Genomic DNA, 21,550 nt, shown 5'->3' on the forward strand with positions numbered 1-21,550 from the left:
ATGAAAACAGGAATATAGAATAAAATAGTTATATAGTTAACAACAAATGGTAAACCAAATATTCTAAAGATCCAGCAAAATACCCTTAGAATTGTTGTTCCACTTCACAAGAGAACATATTGGATCCAATTTATGTGTCTAGAACTATGGAATATCCTTCATGGGCATCACTTTAGAGAATCATAAATTGATTAGTCCCCCATAACCATTTTCTTCATCAAACAATTGTTTGGCAAATAATGGTTTTTGTTTGCCTCGCTAGGAGGTATGGTAGTGCATCCATTTTCTTATGTCACATTAGGAGTATAAGCAAAGGAGTGGGGATAAGAATAGTGCACTGTAAGAAAAGTTCTATAAAGTCAATAAAGTCATGGGCATTCTTGGAGGAGCTCTAAAAACACTTTAAAACCCACCCTCAATTATGCCATACCAAGTGAGACACTAGAAATTTATAAATCATAGAACTAACATGAACTTCAACTAAAAAAATTCACTACTTTACAAAGTTATCTTCCAGCTTCTCTTTCTTTTATTCTATGACATTAATGCTCAATAAAGTCTAGATTCAAAAACTTGAGGTATTTTTCCTTCTTATTTCAAATGCCAAGACAAGTCTTTTTATCCCCATTAGTCATTTTGAGATTGAGAAGGTTTGAAAGAACTTTGAACATCCCTTTGTTTCATTTTGAAGATAGCTAAATTATTAGAGCGCAAGAGAAATGAACCTTATACCAAGATTTGAATCTTGCTCATATATTGAATTTGGATTCTATTTTCTCAATGTTTCCTTGAAACTAGAGATCCACTTGGACTAAAGTGCAACTTCCATCACAATGCAATAAATATAGTAAAAAAATTTCATAACACTCAGGATTTTCAAAAAACTCATCTAAAGAATCTTACATGGGATCATTTACAGTGATATCTAGAATGGCATGGATGAATGGGATCATGATCCATAATGTGACCCATGCATGGCCCATTGGTGCATAGGATGGGTACATAAATATGAATGATATGGATATTAGATACCAAATATATACCATTCCATGTGAAGAGGTGTGGGCATATTTTACAAAATGTCCAATAGGTATAAACCACGTGGCATAAGCATAGTAGGTGTCACGCTCCATCTAATCCGGAATAAAATACAATGGCCAAAACTTTAGCTCCTTGGTGCTCGAGACGTCACGTACGCGAGGATTTGCTCGTGCGACATATCTCCCTTTTCAAGTAGGCCATTGATTAAAGTGTTTTGATACGCCACCGAAGGAGCCCGGGTGGGAAGCTCCCCACACTCGAAACGTTTTGCATCTCTTTGCGAGCACCTGGAGGAATGTAAAACATGCATTGCATACCACTGTGTAAAACAGAAGCACTTACGTGATTGTGAGAATCGGCGCTCCATTTTTGTCGCCAAGATATAAGACGCTGCCATACCACGCGTTCTACAACAAAAAACCAATAAAAACCATGCACAGTAACAAGAATCTACCTCAATGAAGTCCACAATATGAGGTGAACTTTTCAGCGTCTCAAAGTGGGATGGAGAAACCAAGCCGCTAGCTGCCACTGAGTCGAGCCTGTTCTCTTGAGCGAGTATACCATTGAACTGTTCTAGCCTGCACACAAAGGAACGAACATCAGCCCAAAATGGATCGGGTAGTTTGCCGGACGTTATTTTGTATGCTCGGAGATGGCAATTGTCGCCATCAGATGGCACTGGATTCAGGAACGCAACGCCTCCATTGCCCCACGAAAGAGATCTCTCTCGTCCAAAAAATAGTCGATGTGGAGCTGACAGCCAAAAGTCTTCCAGCGGCGGAGTTTTTTCAAGTAGACCTTGTCCTGGCACTTCAATACCTTCGACCTGCGAAGACAATGAGGAACCAGAAATCCAGAAGTAAGAAACACTATACCTTGCCACCTTGGATGTAGCACATCAACCGAGCTGGCCACATATTAGAGCCATAAGTTGCGTACCATATGTATGGACTCGGGCTGTGAGGACTAGAGACCTCAGAACTCACGGATATCTGGACAATCTCCACAGTTTCTGAGCGAACAAAAACCTCACCATCGTGTGTTTCTTCGACTGCATCAGCCTCGGTAGTAAGCCTTTCGAAAGCCTTAACAAGTTCTCCATGGCCCGTAGTATTGCTGATTTCTGTAGTCACGACCACCTTTTCATCGAAGCTAAGCTTAGGTGTCTCCAGCTCTTCCTCCACCTCTTCCTCTGATTCCTCTTCAAATTCATATTCCTAGAGGGATAAAGAAGCAATGGATTATGCAAGATTAAACAAAAGTTTGTACCTTGGGAGGAGAGGATCTGGAAGCCGGCATTTCGATCTTTTCACGCAGAACAGGCCAGTATTGACACAGCTCCTGTCGGACCTGCCAAATAGCAGCTACACTTTCTTCACTATCACTCACTTAAGCACATTGCCCTGTGAGTGAGTCCAGAGATAAATAAAGAAATGCAGTATCGCGGAAGAGAGTCTTACCTTGTCAATGGTAGTCCATGTAGACTCGTAAGCTTGCTCAATCTCGTGGCGCTCACTTTGAATATCTCCAAGTAGAACTTGAACGCATGCCAAATACGATTCAGCAATCGACTCAAGGTTGTAGCCTCCCTCAAGAGCTAGAACAATTTTTCCTCCAGCCAGTTGCATAAGCTAAGTAGAAAAACAGAAGAAAAAGAAAGATTAGAAGGCACAACGACAATGCTTAGCTACTTACTTCCTGTGTCATGATCGAGTAACCTAGTGGTGTAAGCTTACAGCCACCCAACGGATCTCCTCGAGCTGAAAACACAAAAAAGATTAGATAGTTCACCTTCTATTATAAACTCATTCAAATGCGACCTGAATCAAAACCTCCCGATATAAGAACTATGTCAGGATTGAACTCCCTGGCCACTGGCATCAATACGTGCTCCCAAACAGCGACATAATCCGCGTCGCTATATCCACCACGAGGCCACGGGACATTGATATTAAACCCCGCACCGGCACCTCCTCCAACTTTATCGAAATTCCCTTCCTGACCTCCAGGGTAGAAGTATCCATCGTCATATCTTTCGCATGAAAAACCGTTATAGAAACAAATAGAAACAAACGAGAGCTGAGTCCATACCTGTGGACAGAGAAGTATAAAACGTTGGGATCTTGCCAAAACATGTTTTGGGTTCCATTTCCATGGTGAACATCCCAATCAACGATCAAGACTTTGTGCGACCCCGCCACCTACATCGAACAAAGCGCGTAAAGAAAGTAGAAACTTAAAAAAAAAGAGCAAACGAACAAGAAAAAGCAAAACAAGAGAAAAGAACACTCACTTTTCCCGATGAAAGAATTTGAGCTGCTACAGCAACGTTGTTAAATAGGCAGAATCCCATAGCTTCATCCGCTTCAGCGTGGTGCCCGGGTGGTCTCACTATAGCAGCGGCGGACGCGAGCTCTCCTCGAGCAACTTTGAGAGAGAGCTGTGGAATGTGAAGAAAGAAACTAGATTTCATTCCACACGAAAAAAGAAGAGGGAAGGTTACCTCCACGACGGATCCGGCAGCTAGAAGTGCCGATTCCGACGAGCCATCGTTGAAATATATCGAGTTGTAGCGCCTCGCGAGAGCTGCTCGTCCTTCTTTCCCATAAGCTCTGCTGCTCACGGACGACATCTTCTCGATGTGCCTCTCCGTGTGGACTGTCGCGAGCTCTTCCGCCGTCGCTGGCCTCGCGTCCACTCGCACGCACCTGGCCAAGCATCCATCGCGCGGACGATCGAAATATTTCCACCGCGCAAAGAAAATGTTACCTGTCCAAGACGCCTGCATCCTCGAGGCGCTGCCAGATCGCTGTAATCCTCGCCGGCTGCTCTGGATGGAGCTTGTTGAAAGGATCGCGGTGCGCGCACATTCGCCGATCATACACCACTCCCACCGCCATTGCTCTCTCAAGAACCCTAAGTTTTAGCTTATAATGTTAAAAATCAAGCCACGTGTACACAAAAGCTATCCTACATGGCATAAACTATCTTCCACGTCACGCCTTTAATGCCAGATCCTTTCGCAAAATCTTCCCCGACGGCGTCTTTGGAATCGCATCGATGAAAGTCACTCTTCGTACTCTCTTGTGAGCAGCCACCTTTGTAAAAAATCCCCAAAAAATTCATGAGCGATCCAGGAAGAACACGAATCTAAAAGAATCTTACATTTCTAGCGACGAAAACTCTCACTTCGTCCTCCGTGAGCTCTCCATCAGCGCTAGGAACGACAAATGCCACGGGAATCTCCCCGGCCTCCTCGTCTTTGGACCTGATCAATCCATATCAGGTAGAACGCAATGGACAAAAACTTAGCTCGAGGAACCAAAGCTTACGCTACCACAGCAGCGTCCAAGACAAGAGGATGGGTTAATATCAATGCTTCTAGCTCAGCCGGGGCGACCTGGAAACACGAAAAAGAAATTTTTGATCCACAAGAACTTCAAGGCTTTCGCTTGGTGGTACCTGAAGGGTCTTGTACTTGATGAGCTCTTTGATCCTGTCCACCACGAACAAGTTCTCCGCGTCGTCGAAGTAAACAAGATCTCCAGTTCTCAGCCAATCATCGCTGATTATGCTAAGCTTCGTTGCCTCCGGATTGCTAATGTAGCCTGTAAAGCACACCATGCTTTAGAAACCTCAAACAAAAAGTTCCTTGTACCGAGCATCGTTGTCGGAGAGCGTAAAAACAATTCTCCCTGGCAGTTTGGAGGCAGCGCGGCACCGCTACGAACGTCAAGAACTTTGGCTTCCACATTGGAGAGAAGGGTTCCAGCTGATGCTGTGTTACCACTTGCGACTGTGTCGTTCAAGGTGAGAGCCCCTGTCGCTTCGGTGATGCCATAAAGCTGAGAAAAAAACACTAATGTACTCAGTCCGGCAGAGTGAAAGCCTCACCTGAAAGAAAAATGCGTTTGGAAGTAAATGACTTAGAGTAAGCACCAGGTCCTCTCCCAGTGGGGCTGCACCACATAAACTAGCTCGCAAGGATGTAAAGTCGTGCATCGTTGTGGTCTTGAGAAAAGAGAGCGTTAAAACACTGGAGTTCTTAGAAATGTGAGCTTACCTTTTGCAAAAACTTCGCGAGAGTGATGATCACCGGAGGAACGACATAGATGTGCGAGATCCGGTAGCTTTCGACCGCCGCTAGCATCGTACGCAGCTCAAAGCCCGGAAGGATCACTAGCCGGTTCCCAAGGTAGAGCTGCTTCAAAGTCACTGCAACCAGTCCAAAGATGTGTGACATTGGCAAGGCGCAAAGAGGAACGTCGTATGAAAGTTTTCGTCCGGCAAGAGCACTCTCATATAATTCTTCGCGAGCAAGCTGCAAGATTTGCGCGACGACGTTGGCGTGAGACAGCACCACTGCCTTGCTCATCCCGGTCGTTCCCGACGAGTACAAAATAGCTGCTGGATCGTCTCTGTGAATTCGTGGCTGGACAGTCGAGGAAGCTCGTACTTTCACTGCCTTTCCGGGATCTTCTGCTAGAGAAAACGATCCATCGTCATCCATGACTATAGTTTCCAGGCCCAGTCCTCTTGTCTTGAACAAGAGCTCGCTAGTTGTGATCACCATCTTCGCGTTTGCAAGCCTTGCTTGGAACTCGACGTCTTTAGCAGATCCCATTGGACTGGGAGTAGCAACCACAGCTCCAATCCTGGCAATGGCCATCACTGCAAGCGGATAGTATATCGAGTTTGGAGCCAGTAGCATCACAACATCCCCCTGCTCGATCCCCAAGTGATGGAGACAAGTTGCCAGAGATACTGTTTCTTCCATGACTTGATCAAATGTAAGCTCTCGTCCCGTGACTCCATCCATCAGCGCGACATTGTTGGCCGGATTTAAGATGTTTTTCGATGAAACGAATGTTGCAAAGTCCAGCAGCTCGCCCTCCGGAAACACGATATCACAGCGGTCACTGGCGTAGATCCCAGACTGGCGATCGTAAGCTGCGCTGGTGACTTTTCTTTTACTCGTGACGCCCATGCTACTGAACACCAGATAGCTCTTCCTCTGGCTTTGATGGCCCTTAAAGAGCATGGAGGTCTGGAGAGCGCACGAAGCAGCAGCCATTAATCCGCTGAGAAGTACATATCTTCGTATCTGATATACAAGGAGGGCGGTCTCTACAAAGAAGCTTTAGTGTCAGGAGGGAAAAATCCAGTACAATACTTAACTAGATTTTACCAGCGGAAATTCTTCCATTCCCGACGTCTGTGATCTTGTCTTTCCTCCGCCTGTGAAGAACAGCAGCTCTCGGCGGCACAATCTTCGCTCTCGCTCGCAGTTTCCCATTCGGATTCCTCCTGGCCCTCAGGGGCAGATAGATCGTCTTCCACTTCGCTGCTCGAGCCAATATCACCACCACCTTCTCGTTCGCCACCTTCGCATTGTACTCCTCCATGCTTCGCAGCAGCCTCGTTAAACAGCCATATCGCCTGCATCTGCTTCTTGATCAGCTGATCCACGTATCTGGGAACTTTGCTGTTTCCCTTGCCCTCCGATTCGCCAAAAGACTCGTTGACGAATAAGATGGCGTCCAAAAGGCTCTCCTTGGCCAGTCCCAGGCAGTCGTAAGCCTGTGATCTTCTCCACAGGCTCTTTCCATGTCGGTTGACTGGGTTGTGAATGCACAGCGCTCGGGTAGTGTCGCTGATCGCAGCCTCGGGATTCTGGAGAAGTAGCTGGCACTGAGCTCTGTTGCTATGAAGTGTGACTCTTTCCTTCTTAGCCTTGATCGGACAAAGTGCTAGAGCCTCGGTGTACTTCGTTGCGGCTCCTTGAATGTCACCAGCTGAAAAGTAGGCGTTCCCCTCCAGCTTGCTCACGAGAGCTGCTGCGAGCCTGATTTGCACGTCCTCTTTCGGTAAATTCTTCTCCATTCTTACTCGATCGTGAAAGGCCTCCAGCTGCTTTATCAAAGATCTTGTTCGCGGTTGGAATTTCTTGGAAAGGTCGACTTCGTTCTTAAACACTAGGTTCTGCACGAGTAAATTTCCAAGCCTCTTGTATTCCCCTATGGTTGGTAGTTCTGCCAAATCAATAAGAGCAAGAAGTGCTTTGTCGAGAACCTGGCAAAAAAGAAAATTTTAAAAGAAAATCAGATTGAAACGAACTTCCAAAGAAAACATGAACTTGCCTTGGACCTACTGTCAACGTCTTGGATCAACCACACAAGACAGTCCACCGCCATGTGTTGCCAGTCATCCGACGAGCGAGAGACGTTGCATAGAGTTTCAATCACCGCATCACACTCCGCAACAGCCTGCTTACCCAGCCTTCGATGGCATAAAGTTCTTATCAGCCCGACACCAGCGGGCGAGTTCTCGTTCGCAAGGCCTCCCCACGTACCAGAAAGCTTGATCAGATACTCCGGTTGACAGATGGTCGACAAGAACTCATCCTTGAACGCAAAGCAGTTGATGAGTTGCAATGACCAGCACTGAAGCTGGCTCGCCCAGGCCTCGGCATTTCTCGACTCAACCTCCAAGCCTCCAACTCCTCTGGTAAGAAGGTCACAGTGGTAAGCCAGCCTCTTGTCCACGAACTGGAGGAAATGCGTGTAGACAATCTCCGGAGCATCGACTGATAGTTGCATGGAGAGGTCCAGAATCTCACCATAAGCTGCAATGTAAGGAAAGGTAACGTCGTAGCTAGCCAGGTGACCAAGAGCACGCACCGCCACCCTCTGTTCCACCCAAGTCATCCTCCCTCGAAGAAGCTCCAGAAGCGCTGGAATCACTCCCGCCGAGACTGCTCTCTCGGCAAAGTCCTCCACCACCATGGTATACGAGCCGATGATGTGAGCTGCGTAGTAAGGAATAAAGATGTTTTGGTCGTGCGCCAGCCATCGCCTGTTGGTGAGGCCTTTCCAGATCAATGCGGCCATGCATTCGAAGACCCCGAGATCGACGAACTCGGCATTGCTTGGCTGTGCCATGGCGCTGTTCCATAAGCCGCTGATCGGGATAACCTGTCCATCGTCGTCTTCACCGGGGAGATCCTTGAAGAACTTTGCAATGCTGGGGCGGCGCTTGGATGGATTTACGTCTCGCATGAGGCAGAAGAAGCATCCGGGGTATGGACAATCGGAATCGCTCTTGTCCATCCTTGCGCCTATAAAATCCTATAGAAGTAGCTCCATCAGACCTGGAGAAGGAAGAAAAACAAAGTTTGATCACCCGATCATTGCTGAGAAGTGAAAGGAAATCGAATGGGAGTACCTTTTGGATCACAAGCTTGGGCAAATCGGCATCGCTAAGTCAACAGCTCCACTAAATGCTATCACTCGGGCCGTCCGGCAGCATTGACCTCTTGGGGGAAGTATTGGAAGGAGTGAGAAGATCAGAGCAGGGAGTGGACTTTTTGACAGAAATATCTGGCGCTCCTCACCTCGATCGCTGCGCAGGGATCAAGAACACTGGATCTTGCGAGGCGCGGTAGCTGAATGCTGATGCCAGGCTGAGAATCACCGCAATGCCGCTACGGCGCCCGGCAGGAACGAGCGGGCGATCGATGGATCGTCCGGGCGCCTTGCGCGCGAGTGACCTAGGGTAGACTGGTACCTGCGTGGCCGCATTCAATACTACTCTACTACCACGGCTGTTTCAGTGGATTTCTATATGCAGAGAATATCTTTACCATGATCAGGAATATTCTAGCTTTTGCTTTTAAATTTTCTTCAGCTCGCGTGCTCAACGTCATGGACCATCGCATTTGGACGGATTTTGTTATGACATTGACGGGCCCATAGCCATGACATCGACGTGTAAAGCTCTATTTCGACGTGGACAGCTGGACTATAAAGGTTAAAAGCTAAACGAGAAAAAGCTTACTGCCAGATAAGCTGCTGACTAGTGCCAGCGTGGCAAAACTTGATGACATGTCATGAAAACAAAAATCGTGGTGCCACCTAAGCAACCGGCGGCACAGCCACTCTTCCAGCCACTTGATCCAAGTCTCTTCGTCCCTGGGAGGTGATTCTCCGCCCACTGCGAAGAACACACAGAAACTCAATCCCCCAAGTTTTCTTTCGATCGATCGAGAGAGATTTTCTCTTCGCTTACCCCTTGGGTTCCTTCTCAATGATGTCGATCTTCTCAAGCTGCTTTAGAACGTGCCTGGCGATGGCACCGCTGCTTTTGCAGAAATGCGAAGGCCGGGCACCATTCCTCTTGCTGCCGCCATAGATCTTCTTGAAAGCCCCGACGCCAATGCCGCCGCGGAGGTAAATCTTCCTCGCCATGGACGCTGTGATTCAACCCAAATCACGAATCAATCAATCACTCGATCAAAAGCATTCTCTCTGTAAATCTCACCAGCGCGCACGTAGAACCAGTCCGGATCGTAGGGAGCGAGCTCCTTGGCGACAGAGGTCTTGACAATGTCAGTCCAGGGCGGAAGCTCGACCTGAATTGGAGCAAGACAGTAATTTCCATCAATCGAGTCGCGAGCGCTGCCATACCTTGCCAGATCTCTTGAGATGCGCAGCGTAGGCACGGACGAACTCGTGCGAGGAGACATCCTTCACCGTCTTGGAAGTAGCCGCCATCGCGCTCTCAAGCCCTAAGCCCTAACCCTAAACCCCAAAAAGTAGATTCCTCTCGTATATACCAAGGCTTTATATATTGAGCTTGTTGAACGAATATTTGTAGGCACAGTCACAGAATATTCAAAAGAATATTCGATATTTAAGAACTTTTGAACGGGAAAACGTTTTGTTCTTGCGATTCAGTAGGAACAAAAAACTCTCTTTTCTTCGTTTCTTGCCAAATCACGAGGACAGCTTTCTCGGATAGCAATCATCAAAGAAGGAGCCCTTATCGACGAGCTGTGCGAGCGCGCTTCTCATCTTCTCCAGCGAGATTGGCTTGAAGATGACACCGTCCATGCCGATGCTGGAGCACCGCTCGCTCGTTTGCCGGTCGTGAGCCGCGGTGAGCGCTACCACCAGCGGCCTCTCGTGCCGCTTAAACATGTCCTGGATCTTCACAGCCACCTCGAATCCGTCCGACTCCGCCATATATACATCTACCAGAACTAATCTAAAGCTTCTACCTGGTTGCGCCAGCAGCTGGAGGCACTCGCGAGGAGATCCCACCGCAAAAGCATCGCACCCCAGTCGTAGCAAAAGACCCCTCGTCACCATCCTGTTTGCTCTGTAGCGACGAAAAGGAAAAAACGAGAGTTTTAGAGTTTCTTCTTCTTGCTTTCGATCGATCGAAAGAGCAAATCTCTTTCGACCGATCGGAAGAAAAGAAAGCGCAAACTTGACGTACCCGTTGGCATCCATCACCAGGACCCTGAGACCGGTGACGCTTGTTCTTGGAGACGAGGATGGTGGTACTTGTTGGAGAGCGTACGAGACCTGATCCACTGCGTCTGGGATCGCAAGCCTGACAACGTAGGAAACTGTACAGCCGCGATTTAATCCCTCGCTTTCGAACCATATGTTCCCGTCCATCAAGCTCACGAGGCTGAAGAACAACGATCCTCGTCTTAGATGAAGATCTAGCAATACAAAAGGAGGATGAATCTAGTACCGTTTGGAGATGGCAAGGCCGAGTCCTGTGCCAACTTGCTTTCTCGATGACACTGCCGGCGCTTGGATAAACTTGTTAAAGAGTTTGGGAATGTCTTGTGGATTGACTCCAATGCCTGTGTCTTGGACCTGGAAAACGGAGCAAGCAAAAGTTAGATTATGGAAGGAGAGAAAAAACAAAGCGAAAGCTACCTGTACTCTTATGTAGCAGTGTTTTTCACTCGGGACAACGTAATCGGAAGCCTGGAAGGACTCAGGTTTTTCCAAACGTACTGTGATGGAGACGCTCCCCTCCTTTGTGAACTTGACAGCATTGCCAACAATGTTTAAGGCGATTTGCACGAACCTCTTGTCGTCCCCGCAAACAAACTCCGGAAGCTCTGATCCCAGGCAGAGCGAGATTGCCAGCTTTCGCAGCGAAGCCACAGGCTTCACCAAGTTTAGTACCTGCAACAACTTCAAAGTCTTAGATCGAGACTTCCTTAAAAGGATCTTTGTACACACCTCTCGAAAAGTCGCAGGCAAGTTGAAGGTACGTTTCTCCAGCTCCAAGCTGCCGTCCTCGAGCCTTGAAACGTCCAGGACATCATTGATGAGCGTTGCCAGTAAGTTGCTGCTGTTGAGAATGGTGTCCACCATCGCTCGCTGCTCCTGGCTCAAGCTCGTATCTTGCAGATGCGACGACGCAGCAATGATCGTCGACATGGGAGTCCGCATTTCCCGATCCATGACTGCCAAAAAGTCGTTCCTCGATCGCAAAGCCATCTCGGCCTCCCGCTTGGACGCGTCCAGCTTCACATTCTGAGCGATGAGAGTGTCCCTCTGCCTGATCGATTCCTCGAGTATAGCCGCGTGAGAGAGAGCCACGGCCACCTAGAAGAACCATTGTGAGAAACAAAGCAAAAAATCGGTTTTTCTTCTCGTACCTGGCCAGCCACAGCTTCGACGAGCTCGAGCTCGTGTAAGTGCCAAGTCCGAGCACTGTCCGAGGGAAGCATGAGCACCAAAAGCGCGTAGGGAACGTCGCCACCTTCCGGCCAGTAGCTGATGTTAAAGTTTTCGACGTGTAGAAGCGGTACTCTGACGGCCACTACCTCTCCCGGGAGATACTTCCCAGCTCTCGGTCTGATAGCAGCCACCGGACTCGTCGCTGGGATGTTCCTCGCTCGGTGCGTGCAAAAGACCGGCTGGATCGAGGGGTGATGCACAGGAACCGTAACTCGTCCGGGATTTGTACTGCCGAGCGTCCGGCAGAGATGAAGTTCTAGGCCATCCCTTGATGGCATCCAAAGAGCGCATTCTTCCAAGGCTAGAGCTTTCCCGAGCTCCACCAGAGTGGTGTTTAAGATGGTGTCTCGGACGAGCGTGAAACGGATCTCGTGAGTGAGCATCCGGACGTGCTGGACTGCCTCGGCCTGTGTCCGGATCAGTCCCATCTCTCGGTCGAGCTCGTCGGCCTTGTTCTTGAGAAAGAGCTCCCTGGTCTTGACGCTGAGGAGATCCGGGATGATGGTCACGAGTGTCACTGCCGTGGCACACGAAACGATGGCCGTGAGGATCTTGGACATGATCATGATGAAAGCCACGGTTCGCGAGTGAGAGGTCATAGTGAGCATGTTGATAGCGTGAGTGGAGCCGCAGAGAACGATGAAGGCCCCGAACTGGACGAGCACCCACTTGTATGGAAAGACTGCCGATTTCTTGACGAAGTAGATGAGCTCGCAGGGAATGGAGAAGTAGGCCAAGGCGATGAAGAAGTCCGACACATACTGCGACTTTGTGTAGATGTCCTCCGGCAGCCACGGCCAGAGCGAGTCCATACAATTGCAATCCATATCCATGATCCAGGAGCTGAGGTGAGTGTTGTCGATGCTCAAGGCGTGATTTTTCCACCAGAAAAACGCGATTTTGCTCACACCATGGAGAAGATCCTGCACACCACCGAGAGGACCATCTCCGTGAGAAGAGTTTTCTCAAGGGGCTTCTAGCTGGAATGGCTTGTAGACTAGTAAGTGATCCTGAATCTAGCAAGTCTAGGCGCAAAACCGAAGCTTACCCGGATGTGTGGGATGCTATCGGGACAGCCTGAGCTTCCACCTGAGCTTGGGCCAATTCCAGCAGCTCTTGCCCGCCTTGGGAGTCCCGAGCATCAACTTCTCCATCGAATCCAGCGGCACCAGAGAGAACAGCTTCACTGCCGCTGGCCCCAAAACGCTTCCTTCCCCGGACAAGCGGAGGCTCTGAAACGCTCCCGGAGGAAAGAGTAAGAAACCCGCCCCCTCCCTTGTTCCTGCTCTCGTCGCGGGCCAGCAGCAGCAGCAGCAGCAATGGTAGCAGCAGCGCCAACAGATTGAGCAAACTTCCCTTGAGATCCGAGCAGAAAAATGGCTCTTTTCTGAGCCGCAGTGCGTTGTAGGCGTCGTAGCAGTGCTGCTGTGTGAGCAGTCGAATGCTGGAGAAGATGACCACTGTGTGGATGCATATAGTCATGGAATGAATACTACTAGTTGCCTTCTCCTGTTCATCCCCCCTGGATCAGCGTCAAAGCAAAACCCTGCTGCTTATTGTTTTTGCGAGAGTGCGTGTAAACGCTTTTTCCAACCATTTTTTTCCGGCCCTGTAGGTAGATTAAATAAACACAAGCCATCAGCAAAGCGATCAGGCAAATGACTGTAGGTAGAAAAACGATCATCGTAAATCTTAACTCAAGGAGAAAAACTTATCCTACCTCCTGCCACTTGCAAGTTTGCTTTCGCTTCCATTCCGCGTCGCCGGTTCGTAGCAAATTGCAACTCCAACTCTCGAGATGCCTGTGAAATCAACATTCCAAGTTGCGTAAAACAATGCTAAACCTGACAAAACAGGAATCCTAGATCGACAGTAAGAACCATAGCAAGAACAGAAACAAAGAAAAAAAAAAGGATGACAAGAACAACTTACTTAATTCACTCACGCAAGCAACCAAGCAATCAGTCGATCGAGAGTGCGAAAAAGAGAGGAACAGACCAAGGGATCAAATTGCTACGGTCTTGGTTGCAACGAGGAGGTGCCGCAATCACTCGAAGGCGCGTGTCCCCAAGCATGCCTTTTCTATTCTTTTCTCTTTTCCTCTCGCGTTGCTCTACACAAGCAACTTTGTCCGTTGGCCTATTGTCAACCAGTTTGTCAGCCACCTTGTATGCAAGATATATTCCACGATGAGAAGCACAGACATAAAAAAAGAGCAATAAAAAGCTTACCCCGCACCGGTTTCCTGACGAGATTCAAGGCACTGTGATTCATTTCGGTGAACTAGAAAACGATTTAGATGAAATCAATGACGACGGACCAGCTAGCAGGACCGATTCGATTACTAAACAATGGAAACAATGAATCCAGAGGAGCTTAAGTTACGAGTTTTCTGGGTATCGGGATTATCTCTCACATGGCAAGCAGGTTGGTACAACGAAAACAGTGCCTGCAACGAGAACGAAACAAAAGGGAAAAAAAATGTTAACTTTGATCCATCAGTCTCGAAGAAGGCCAAGAGAGAGAGAGGGAGAGAGAGAGAAATTGATCTAAGCGTGGCTTACCAGTACGTGGTACGAAGTGCGAATCGAGATGATCTCATTCCACTTCCTGTAGCTTTTGGCATGGTATAAAGAATTGGGAATCTTTGCGCTTTGGAAATGGCCAAAACAAAGATCTGATTTGTGCAAGGCATTCAAATCGACCGTGTGAGTGATGGATGGATCAAGAAACGATTAAAGAATGCAGCACACAAACCTTGTTCCTTGATGCGCAGCATAAAAAACTGGAAACCAGCGCATCCCCTTTGGCCGCGTATCGCAATTCCTGTTCAGTCATTGCGACTGCCAAAAGCCCTATCCTAAGAACCCTAAAATTTAAATTTCTGGGGTCCTCATTTTATGTCTTGGATTGGCGGGGAGGTTACTCTCCTGCTGGAAATCACTGTGTGATCCTCTCGATCCTGCGGCGCCAGTTTTTTCTTCCTTTTTTTTCCAGCGAGTTCGTGGAAGCCATCGAAAAATCTTCCAAGGATTACTGTTTGAGAATGCTCGCCTTTTGGTTTATTGCAGCGATCCTATTCGCTAACGCTGCGATCAAACTTCTATCCAGATGATGAAAAGCGTCCTTGATGCTCGCACTTTGGGCGAGAGTTTTTGTGGATCGCAAGCATGAGGTCAGTGAAAGGGTTTCTTTCTTCCTTGTTCTAATCTTGTCTTTCTTTTTTTTCGTTTTGGTCACGCTCGAGAATGAATGATCCAACAGGGGGAATTTTCTAGAGAGGATCTTTCAGTAGAACAGCGCTGCAAGCATGACGAAGTCGAGCTGGTCCAGCGGAAAAGGAGCGTACACTGTTTTGGTAAATTTTCTCACTGTTAGATCTTGTGCTACTGCTGATCAAACGTCGCAAAGTTTCCACAGAAAATCTGTCAAATCTGGACGACGTAGAGAGGCGGTATGAGAAGAAAAATGGGAGCGTATCACGAGACGCTACATGTATGGTGATTTACTCTCGCGTCTGCTGCTCTGACTCGTCTTTGTTTTTTTTTTTTTTTCTTTCTTGTCCTTGCTTTGCTCATGTTCTATTCCTATGCAGGACAGGACAATCTATGTTCTTGCCTTTCAACTGTCGAATGCTCTGCTTGTGATCTTTGTTTTCTTGTGATGTTGGGTTTCCATTTCTGACTTTTGAAAGCACACCAGGCTGGGATGAACGATGCCAGGAGAGAAGTTGTGGAAGTTTCGACAAAGAAATCATGGCTCGCAAAGGTACGTGGATCGAAGTTTTGCAGTAGGACAATTGGAGTTTTGGAAGGTTGATCAAAAAAGATATGCTACTTTGAGAGGATCGAGTTTATGTGTCACCCGCATTTGCATCATAATAGTCTATTCGTTCCTTTTTTGTCAGCGAAAGGACTATCCATCCAAATAAGCGGCTGGCCATGCGAGATCGACGCTATTCCTTACAGGACAAGAGGTTACGGTTGATCAAGTCATGGAAGAAACAGTAACTCTAGCAAGGCGTTGGCGGGCAAGGGGATGTTGTCATGCTACTGGCAAACTATCCGCTCGCAGTGACGGTCATTGCCAGGATTGGAGCTGTAGCTGCAACTCCCAGTGATCTGCTAAAGACGTCGAGTTTCCAAGCCAGGCTTCCAAACGCGAATATGACTAGCCTCCTGGAAACTATAGTTGGGGACGAGGATGGATCGTTTTTTCTAACAGAAAATCCCGGAAAGCCAGTGAAAGTACGAGCTGTCCAAGCTGCACAGAGAATCCAGCAGCTATCCTATACTGAGAATTATATGGCAGTGCTCTTCCCGGCCATACAACGTTGCTCTCTGCATCTTCTCCGGGCTGGTAGCAGTGACTTTGAAGCAGCTCTACCTTGGGAACCGGCTCGGTTGTGAGCTGCGTACAATGCTAGCGGCGGGCGAAAGCTCCACCGAATCTCGCACTTTGCAAAGTTCTTGCGAAAGGTAGCCCACATTTTCTAAAACCTCCGGTGTTCTAACGCTCTCTCTTTTATCTTCTCAAAACCACTACGTACGAAGCTACATCGTTTTGAGTTACTTCCGTTCAAATGCTTCTTTCTTTCAGGTGTGGCTTTCTTCTGCCGGACTGAGTAAAATGTTTTTTTGTCAGCTGAGCTCTCACCTTGACCGCAAGTGGTAACACAGCTTCAGTTGGAACTCTGTTCTCCATTGTGGAAGCCAAAGTTCCCGACGTGCCTTGGAGGACGGCACACTGTTGGGAGGAGTACTCTTCAACAACAATGCACAAGGAACCTTTTATTTTCTAAAGTACGGTGTTTATCCAGGCCACGCCTTTACAGGCCAATCGGGGTGATCTTGTTTTACTTTGACGGAAACTTGTTTGTGGTGAACAGGCTCAAAGAGCTCATCTCCCTTCAGGCCTCCAAGATACTTTTTCGTAGGACGACGATTCCAAAGACGCCGCCAGGGATTTTTTTGCATCATCCATCCGACCGGATTTTTGCACGCACCAAGCGAGGAACATCCCAGCGAATGAGAGCTGGCCAAGTATCTCTCCGAGGCCGGAAGTTGACGACGTCTCTTTGGACAGTTCTCGGGCTTGGCACTTACACGAGCTCGAGGCATTGGAAGAAGAAGATTTCTTGTTTCATCCAATGGTTTTTCTTCTCGCATCATAAGGTGGCTGGCTCTCTTGCACGCGCCTATACTCGAGGAATCGGAGGAACTAGTTCATGATCGGAGATGCGACTATCATTGTTGCATCAGTTGCCAAGATCCGTACGCAACAAGCGGTATTCTCAACAGCAGCAATTTACTGGGAACGCTCATCAATGATGCATCCTTCAACTCGCCTGCAACGCAAGGGGTGGTGGAGGAATCTCGGACTTGATGCCCGAGCTTGTATCGAGGAATCGTTGGCAGGCTTCCATTCTCGGGTGTCCTCAGCTCCAGATGCGTGTGCCGGGCGTGGAAAACGAGCCCAGCTTCCGGACCTCCTACATGGACAGCACTAGGTTCTTCCCTCATAAGGATTGTATCCAGGACGGCAAGGTGATGCACTGGGATCCTTGCAGTGACACAGTGTGCCGTCTCCCAAGACTTGCTCCACAAAGTTCAGAAATCTCTACGTCGGGAATCCCATTGCCAACAGGTGGGAAGAGATCCCCTGGGGATATGTCGAGGGTGTTCCTCTTGGCCATTGCAGAGCAGGAGTTCAGGGTTGTGGTAGATCGTCCACACGTTCACTCGCGAGAGGCAGAATGGTGTCAAACCATGGTGTCTCTTCTCTGTCAACCGCACCCAGTGCTCATACAAAACAAACTGGTATGGACTCAGCGTTTAGCAGGTTTGTTCAGTTTGATGTGGCAACCAACACGATCACGTACAAGAATCTCGGGATCACGCTATACAATAAGCTTGGGCTGTCGTGTACGGTAAGTCTGGCTAGCTGGAGGGGAAAGCTCTACATAGTGTGGCTAAGGCAGGTGTTTGGTCAGAATGAAAGAGGTTTGTGCTGAGTCGAGTGATGAGTGTAGAGTATTTGAAAGGATTACATCCCAAGTTTGGTGGTCAAGCTGATAACTACTTGAATTTTTATTATTATTATGGATGTAATACTCCTGATAAGCAGTTTGCGGACGTTCTGGAAAGTTGGGATGAGTTGGATGTTGTTGTGCTTCTGGCCAGTGCCTTCTCATTCCTCAAAGGACTGCAAAAGATGGATCCAATCCCAGATGGAAGATGAGGAGATTGTCCCAGAAATAATAGAATACAGGCACACCAAGTCCGTGTCAATGGACCTTCTCATCACAACAAAGATTATGTAATTTACTATTTGGATCGTGCAAAGGTGTAAGGTGTATAAAGAGCTTCTAGGAGCTGCTAAAAGAAAGTGACAAGGTCCTGCTACTTTGCGTGGACGAGGCTGCTGAACTAAGTTCTCTAACTTTTGCGCATGCTCAAGTATGTGTCTACAGCAATGTGCTTTTTCAGCATTGTTATTGGGACAGACAAAAGAGTGGCAGAATTTATGGCCAAAGCTCGCGAGCAAGGCTGTTAAGCAGCATGAACAAGCTGTGGGAAGAGCGACGTGCATGCAGGCAGTGAAACGAGCCCGAAACGAGTGCTGCAACACGGACGGCCTCTCTGGGATGCCTATATGACTCGTGTTGAGACGGAGAACAAGGTCATGGCCACGGCTAATCTAAGAAGCTCATTGAAAAGGATGTCACTTTTCCAAGGTGGGTTGCTGTAGAAGTTGCGGTTGCCGTATTTGCATGCCTCATTGGGGGCGCTGCCACAGCAACTAACTGCTGGCATGTGAGGACCATTATCAAGATTTCTAAGAACAGAAGACGGGTGTACACTGCTAGTGCTGTAAAGCCTGCTCTTGCTGTTGCAGGTGCTGATTTGCTTCACTACAACGAGGATATATCCAAGCTGATAGAGGTTTGTGTGGATGGGCTGGTGCTGGAAGGTGTTCGTGGAGAGATGGCAGACTTGTCATGCTCTTGGAGTGCACAAAGTCACAGCAGTACATCAAACCTGTCAGTATCTGGAAACTTTGTTTGGTAAAGTGGCCATGGAGGAGCTGATGCAGTGCTGCGGTGATTTTTTAGGCAGCATTGTCTTCTTTAATTGTTTCATTCCCCCTTTAAACAAACTATATAGTAAGTATTACAAAAGGTAGGAGAAACGAGAGCATTCTGGACCTGATCATTCCAATTAAAACCTCTGAACAGTCTGGTCTTTGAGTTTGAGCAGGAGCCCAATAAAATCCGTCGGACTGGGTATAACTCAACCATTTTCTGGTTTTTTTTTTCCTTTTTTTCCCTTTTTTAAATTTGCAGTAAGTGGCCATTCCACCAAGGAAAGTAAGTTGGACGAGGAAAGACTGGATCAACAACTTAGCATGCCTTTTCAAGCTGGAGCAACTGAGTGGTACAACTTTACCAAAGATCAGAAGGTGACGGATTTGCTATATTCAAAGATGCAATCTTTGACCTTAACCAATAAATAAATTCTTTCATAAGGTTCTTTGCTAGGGTACAATGTCGGGCTTGATGCCAGAGCTTGTGGGATATATCCTTCGCAGGCTTCCAATTTCGAGTGTCCTCGCCTCCAGATGCGTGTGCCGCGCGTGGAAAGCAGCGGTGGATGACCCCAGCTTCCAGAGCTCCTACACAGACAGCGCTAGGTTATTCCCCGAGAATAATTATATTCAGGACAGCGGTGGCAAGATGATGTGCTGGGAGCCTCGCAGTGACAACGCTCCCGACTGGCTGTGTGCCGCCTCCCAAGACAACAAGCACCTTGTGCTGGCTCGCTCCACAAAAGTTAGAAAACTCTACGTTGGGAATCCCTTCTTCAACAGGTGGGAAGAGGTCCCCTACTTGGAAATTTGGGACGTGTCCAGGGTGTTCCTCTTGGTCACTGCCGGGCAGCAGTTCAAGATTGTGGTGTGGTTCTGGGATGGCACCATCCACACCTTCAGTCGTGGCCAGACGCAATGGTGTCAACACATGGTGGCTATGTCCCCGCTGAGCCCGGTGCTCATACAAAACAAATTGGCTTGTATAGATGCCCTCTATCGCGAGTTTGTTCAGTTTGATGTGGCAAGCAACACGATCACAATCAAGGATCTCAATCCCTTTCCCGCGGAGGTTCAGTCCATCTGCCTTGCTAGCTGGAGGGGAAAGCTTTACATGGTATGGCTGTTTGCCAAAGGCCCACGTTTCAACACTTCTATGTTTACAATCCAGGAGGTTTGTGCTGAGAGTGGCGATCCCATTGCTGTGGTGAGCACCCATGTGGTACAAGAATTGCATCACTTCACCTTTGATGGCCAAGCTGATAACTATTTGAATGTTTGTGGATATAATAAGTATAAGGTTGTTAAATTGTACCCATTTTCATATGATTTCGCTACAGATAGTTGGGCTGATAAAATCTATAGTCCTCCCTCAGCACCTCTAGATGTGAGGCTTTGTAAATGATCATACAAAAATATATTAACTTCCAAAATCTATAAATGTATATTAATACACTTTGAAAATTAAACGATCATTTATATGATCATTTAATACTTATAATATAATAAAGTTATAGGAAAAATAAATAAATTTATATGTAACAGTTTTATATGATATGAAATATATTAAAGTTGCCTAAACTATAATACAGAGACTAATTTCCAAGTTGCGAGATCATGGCCGCACCCTTGAAGATTCAGGGTGACAAGAAGCCTGGGGATACATTCCAGGTCTCTAAAGAACGTGTGGTTTTCCTTAATAGCTTCTTGGCTATGGAGCTATGTATTTCAAGATGTTCTCACCGTTGTTCTACGGCAGATGGGTATCGAGGGAGATACAGGGATTGCGTCTTCGGACGTCGGCAACGATCTGCCGGCACTTGTGCTTGCAAGACGTACGGTGAGGCGATTCTTTTGTTTCAGCTCTCAGACCCAACAAAGGCTGCAGCGATGGCTTATCTCGGGCAAGACATGGATGCGGCCAGGAGTGCTTGGAAGATTGATTACACTGGATATGGCGTTGTGGGGAAGTGCGTGAGGAGATATGCGGCTTGTTGGCATCCAGAAGAGAAGTGCGTTCCTTTGGCACCTTCGATTCAGAGCAGTGGCAAATCGCGACTCGTGTACGAGCTCTGGCGCGCAGGCATGCATGCATGTCCTGTACATTTCCTGCCTCAAGGAGAAGAGCACGGGCTTTCCTCGTCGCACCAAGCATCTTCCGGACATTCTGGAAAGTTGGGATGAGTCGGATGTTATTGTGCTTGTGGCCAGCGCCATCTCAGTGCTCAATAGATCCTCAAAGGACTGCCAAGCATGGATCCAGTCCCAGATGGACGATGAGGAATTGTCTCGGAAATAATGACAGAATACAGGCACACCAAACCTCTTGTCCACGTACCTTCCTGTGACAACAAAGACGATGCAACTTACCATCTGGATTGCACTAAGGCATATGGGAACCTTCTAAAACCGAAGCTAAAGCTGCTAGAAAAAAGTGGCAAGTTCCTGCTGCTCTGCGTGGACGATGCTGCTGAACTAAGTTCTTTGATCTTTGCACGATTCAGGAGGATGCTCAAGTATGTGCCGGCAGGAAAGTGCTTTTTCAGCATTGTTATTGGGACAGACAATGCTGGCAAACTTTAGGACTTCCAATATTATAGCCACATCGTACAAGGACGATCCAAGCTTTGCGAGCAAGGCTGTTAAACAGCGTGAATAAGCTGTAGGACCCAATTTGGTTGATAGGGAAGAGCGACGTGCTGGTTGGCCATGCAGGCAGTGAGATGAGTCCGGAACATGTGTTGCAATATGGACGGCCTCTCTGGGCCGCATACATGAGTTGCGTTGAGACAGGGAACAAGGTCGAGGCCACTATTCAGCTGGCCATAAAGAAGCTCCTTGGAAAGAATGTCAACTTGAATGCTCCAGGA

At 47.8% G+C, this 21,550-nt stretch overlaps 5 protein-coding genes and 1 long non-coding RNA gene across 10 annotated transcripts; 2 read left to right on the plus strand and 4 right to left on the minus strand.

Annotated features, from left to right (window-relative positions):
* Positions 1–999: 999 nt before the first annotated feature.
* LOC9630810 (histone deacetylase 5) lies at positions 1,000–3,953 on the minus strand. The gene is made up of 13 exons (XM_024664077.1): positions 3,814–3,953; positions 3,548–3,752; positions 3,338–3,484; positions 3,136–3,245; positions 2,865–3,076; positions 2,740–2,804; positions 2,505–2,675; positions 2,314–2,394; positions 1,920–2,261; positions 1,677–1,870; positions 1,496–1,622; positions 1,384–1,448; positions 1,000–1,328 (listed from the first exon to the last, which is right to left on the minus strand). Exons 1-13 carry the CDS (start codon positions 3,942–3,944, stop codon positions 1,166–1,168), a joined length of 2,013 nt encoding a protein of 670 aa, XP_024519845.1. The 5' UTR covers positions 3,945–3,953; the 3' UTR covers positions 1,000–1,165.
* A 2-nt stretch (positions 3,954–3,955) lies between these two features.
* LOC9631000 (4-coumarate--CoA ligase-like 7) lies at positions 3,956–8,662 on the minus strand. 5 transcript variants are annotated; one of them, XM_002990285.2, is made up of 8 exons: positions 6,233–6,557; positions 5,108–6,171; positions 4,939–5,055; positions 4,703–4,889; positions 4,507–4,652; positions 4,377–4,444; positions 4,210–4,312; positions 3,956–4,142 (listed from the first exon to the last, which is right to left on the minus strand). In XM_002990285.2, exons 1-8 carry the CDS (start codon positions 6,447–6,449, stop codon positions 4,041–4,043), a joined length of 2,004 nt encoding a protein of 667 aa, XP_002990331.2. In that variant the 5' UTR covers positions 6,450–6,557; the 3' UTR covers positions 3,956–4,040. The 5 variants fall into 5 exon arrangements, 4 of the variants coding, with proteins under 4 accessions (XP_002990331.2, XP_024519846.1, XP_024519847.1 ...); XM_024664078.1 differs by having other exon boundaries at positions 6,223–6,460; XR_002990950.1 differs by having other exon boundaries at positions 4,029–4,142; positions 4,382–4,444.
* Positions 8,663–8,824: 162 nt separating this feature from the next.
* Positions 8,825–9,645, minus strand: LOC9631002 (40S ribosomal protein S19-1). The gene is made up of 4 exons (XM_002990287.2): positions 9,510–9,645; positions 9,364–9,454; positions 9,112–9,295; positions 8,825–9,036 (listed from the first exon to the last, which is right to left on the minus strand). Exons 1-4 carry the CDS (start codon positions 9,594–9,596, stop codon positions 8,958–8,960), a joined length of 441 nt encoding a protein of 146 aa, XP_002990333.1. The 5' UTR covers positions 9,597–9,645; the 3' UTR covers positions 8,825–8,957.
* Positions 9,646–9,734: 89 nt separating this feature from the next.
* Positions 9,735–14,452, minus strand: LOC9631003 (ethylene receptor). The gene is made up of 12 exons (XM_002990288.2): positions 14,352–14,452; positions 14,159–14,271; positions 13,826–14,043; positions 13,593–13,759; positions 13,315–13,396; positions 12,643–13,203; positions 11,513–12,517; positions 11,091–11,459; positions 10,779–11,033; positions 10,588–10,715; positions 10,324–10,521; positions 9,735–10,203 (listed from the first exon to the last, which is right to left on the minus strand). The coding sequence occupies exons 7-12, from the start codon at positions 12,425–12,427 to the stop codon at positions 9,819–9,821; spliced, it is 2,250 nt and encodes a 749-aa protein (XP_002990334.2). The 5' UTR covers positions 12,428–12,517; positions 12,643–13,203; positions 13,315–13,396; positions 13,593–13,759; positions 13,826–14,043; positions 14,159–14,271; positions 14,352–14,452; the 3' UTR covers positions 9,735–9,818.
* A 297-nt stretch (positions 14,453–14,749) lies between these two features.
* Positions 14,750–15,090, plus strand: LOC112342406. The gene is made up of 3 exons (XR_002990958.1): positions 14,750–14,769; positions 14,859–14,952; positions 15,015–15,090. It is a non-coding gene; the product is annotated as an uncharacterized LOC112342406 (long non-coding RNA).
* Positions 15,091–19,140: 4,050 nt separating this feature from the next.
* Positions 19,141–20,085, plus strand: LOC9631004. The gene has a single exon (XM_024664128.1). The coding sequence runs from the start codon at positions 19,141–19,143 to the stop codon at positions 20,083–20,085; it is 945 nt and encodes a 314-aa protein (XP_024519896.1).
* The last annotated feature ends 1,465 nt before the right edge of the window (positions 20,086–21,550 follow it).

The sequence above is a fragment of the Selaginella moellendorffii genome, unplaced genomic scaffold, assembly GCF_000143415.4.
Source record: "Selaginella moellendorffii unplaced genomic scaffold, v1.0 SELMOscaffold_107, whole genome shotgun sequence".
Taxonomy (NCBI): Eukaryota; Viridiplantae; Streptophyta; class Lycopodiopsida; order Selaginellales; family Selaginellaceae; genus Selaginella; species Selaginella moellendorffii.

Bases quoted from the DNA above. Each gene is read 5' to 3' on its own strand.
- LOC9631004 (XM_024664128.1), top strand. From the start codon at position 19,141: ATGTCGGGCTTGATGCCAGAGCTTGTGGGATATATCCTTCGCAGGCTT.
- LOC9630810 (XM_024664077.1), bottom strand. From the start codon at position 3,944: ATGGCGGTGGGAGTGGTGTATGATCGGCGAATGTGCGCGCACCGCGAT. The intron at 3,246-3,337 runs GTGAGTGTTCTT...TGTTCGATGTAG, and splicing joins AAATTCTTTCATCGGGAAAA to GTGGCGGGGTCGCACAAAGT. The intron at 2,676-2,739 runs GTAAGTAGCTAA...TTTTCTACTTAG, and splicing joins ACTCGATCATGACACAGGAA to CTTATGCAACTGGCTGGAGG.
- LOC9631003 (XM_002990288.2), bottom strand. From the start codon at position 12,427: ATGGATATGGATTGCAATTGTATGGACTCGCTCTGGCCGTGGCTGCCG. The intron at 11,034-11,090 runs GTGTGTACAAAG...AAGTTGTTGCAG, and splicing joins TGCCTGCGACTTTTCGAGAG to GTACTAAACTTGGTGAAGCC. The intron at 10,522-10,587 runs GTACTAGATTCA...GTTGTTCTTCAG, and splicing joins GGCCTTGCCATCTCCAAACG to CCTCGTGAGCTTGATGGACG.
- LOC9631000 (XM_002990285.2), bottom strand. From the start codon at position 6,449: ATGGAGGAGTACAATGCGAAGGTGGCGAACGAGAAGGTGGTGGTGATA. The intron at 4,890-4,938 runs GTGAGGCTTTCA...TTTTTTTCTCAG, and splicing joins CAAACGCATTTTTCTTTCAG to CTTTATGGCATCACCGAAGC. The intron at 4,313-4,376 runs GTAAGCTTTGGT...TGGATTGATCAG, and splicing joins TTGGACGCTGCTGTGGTAGC to GTCCAAAGACGAGGAGGCCG.
- LOC9631002 (XM_002990287.2), bottom strand. From the start codon at position 9,596: ATGGCGGCTACTTCCAAGACGGTGAAGGATGTCTCCTCGCACGAGTTC. The intron at 9,455-9,509 runs GTATGGCAGCGC...GCTCCAATTCAG, and splicing joins ATCTCAAGAGATCTGGCAAG to GTCGAGCTTCCGCCCTGGAC. The intron at 9,037-9,111 runs GTAAGCGAAGAG...TGTTCTTCGCAG, and splicing joins ATTGAGAAGGAACCCAAGGG to TGGGCGGAGAATCACCTCCC.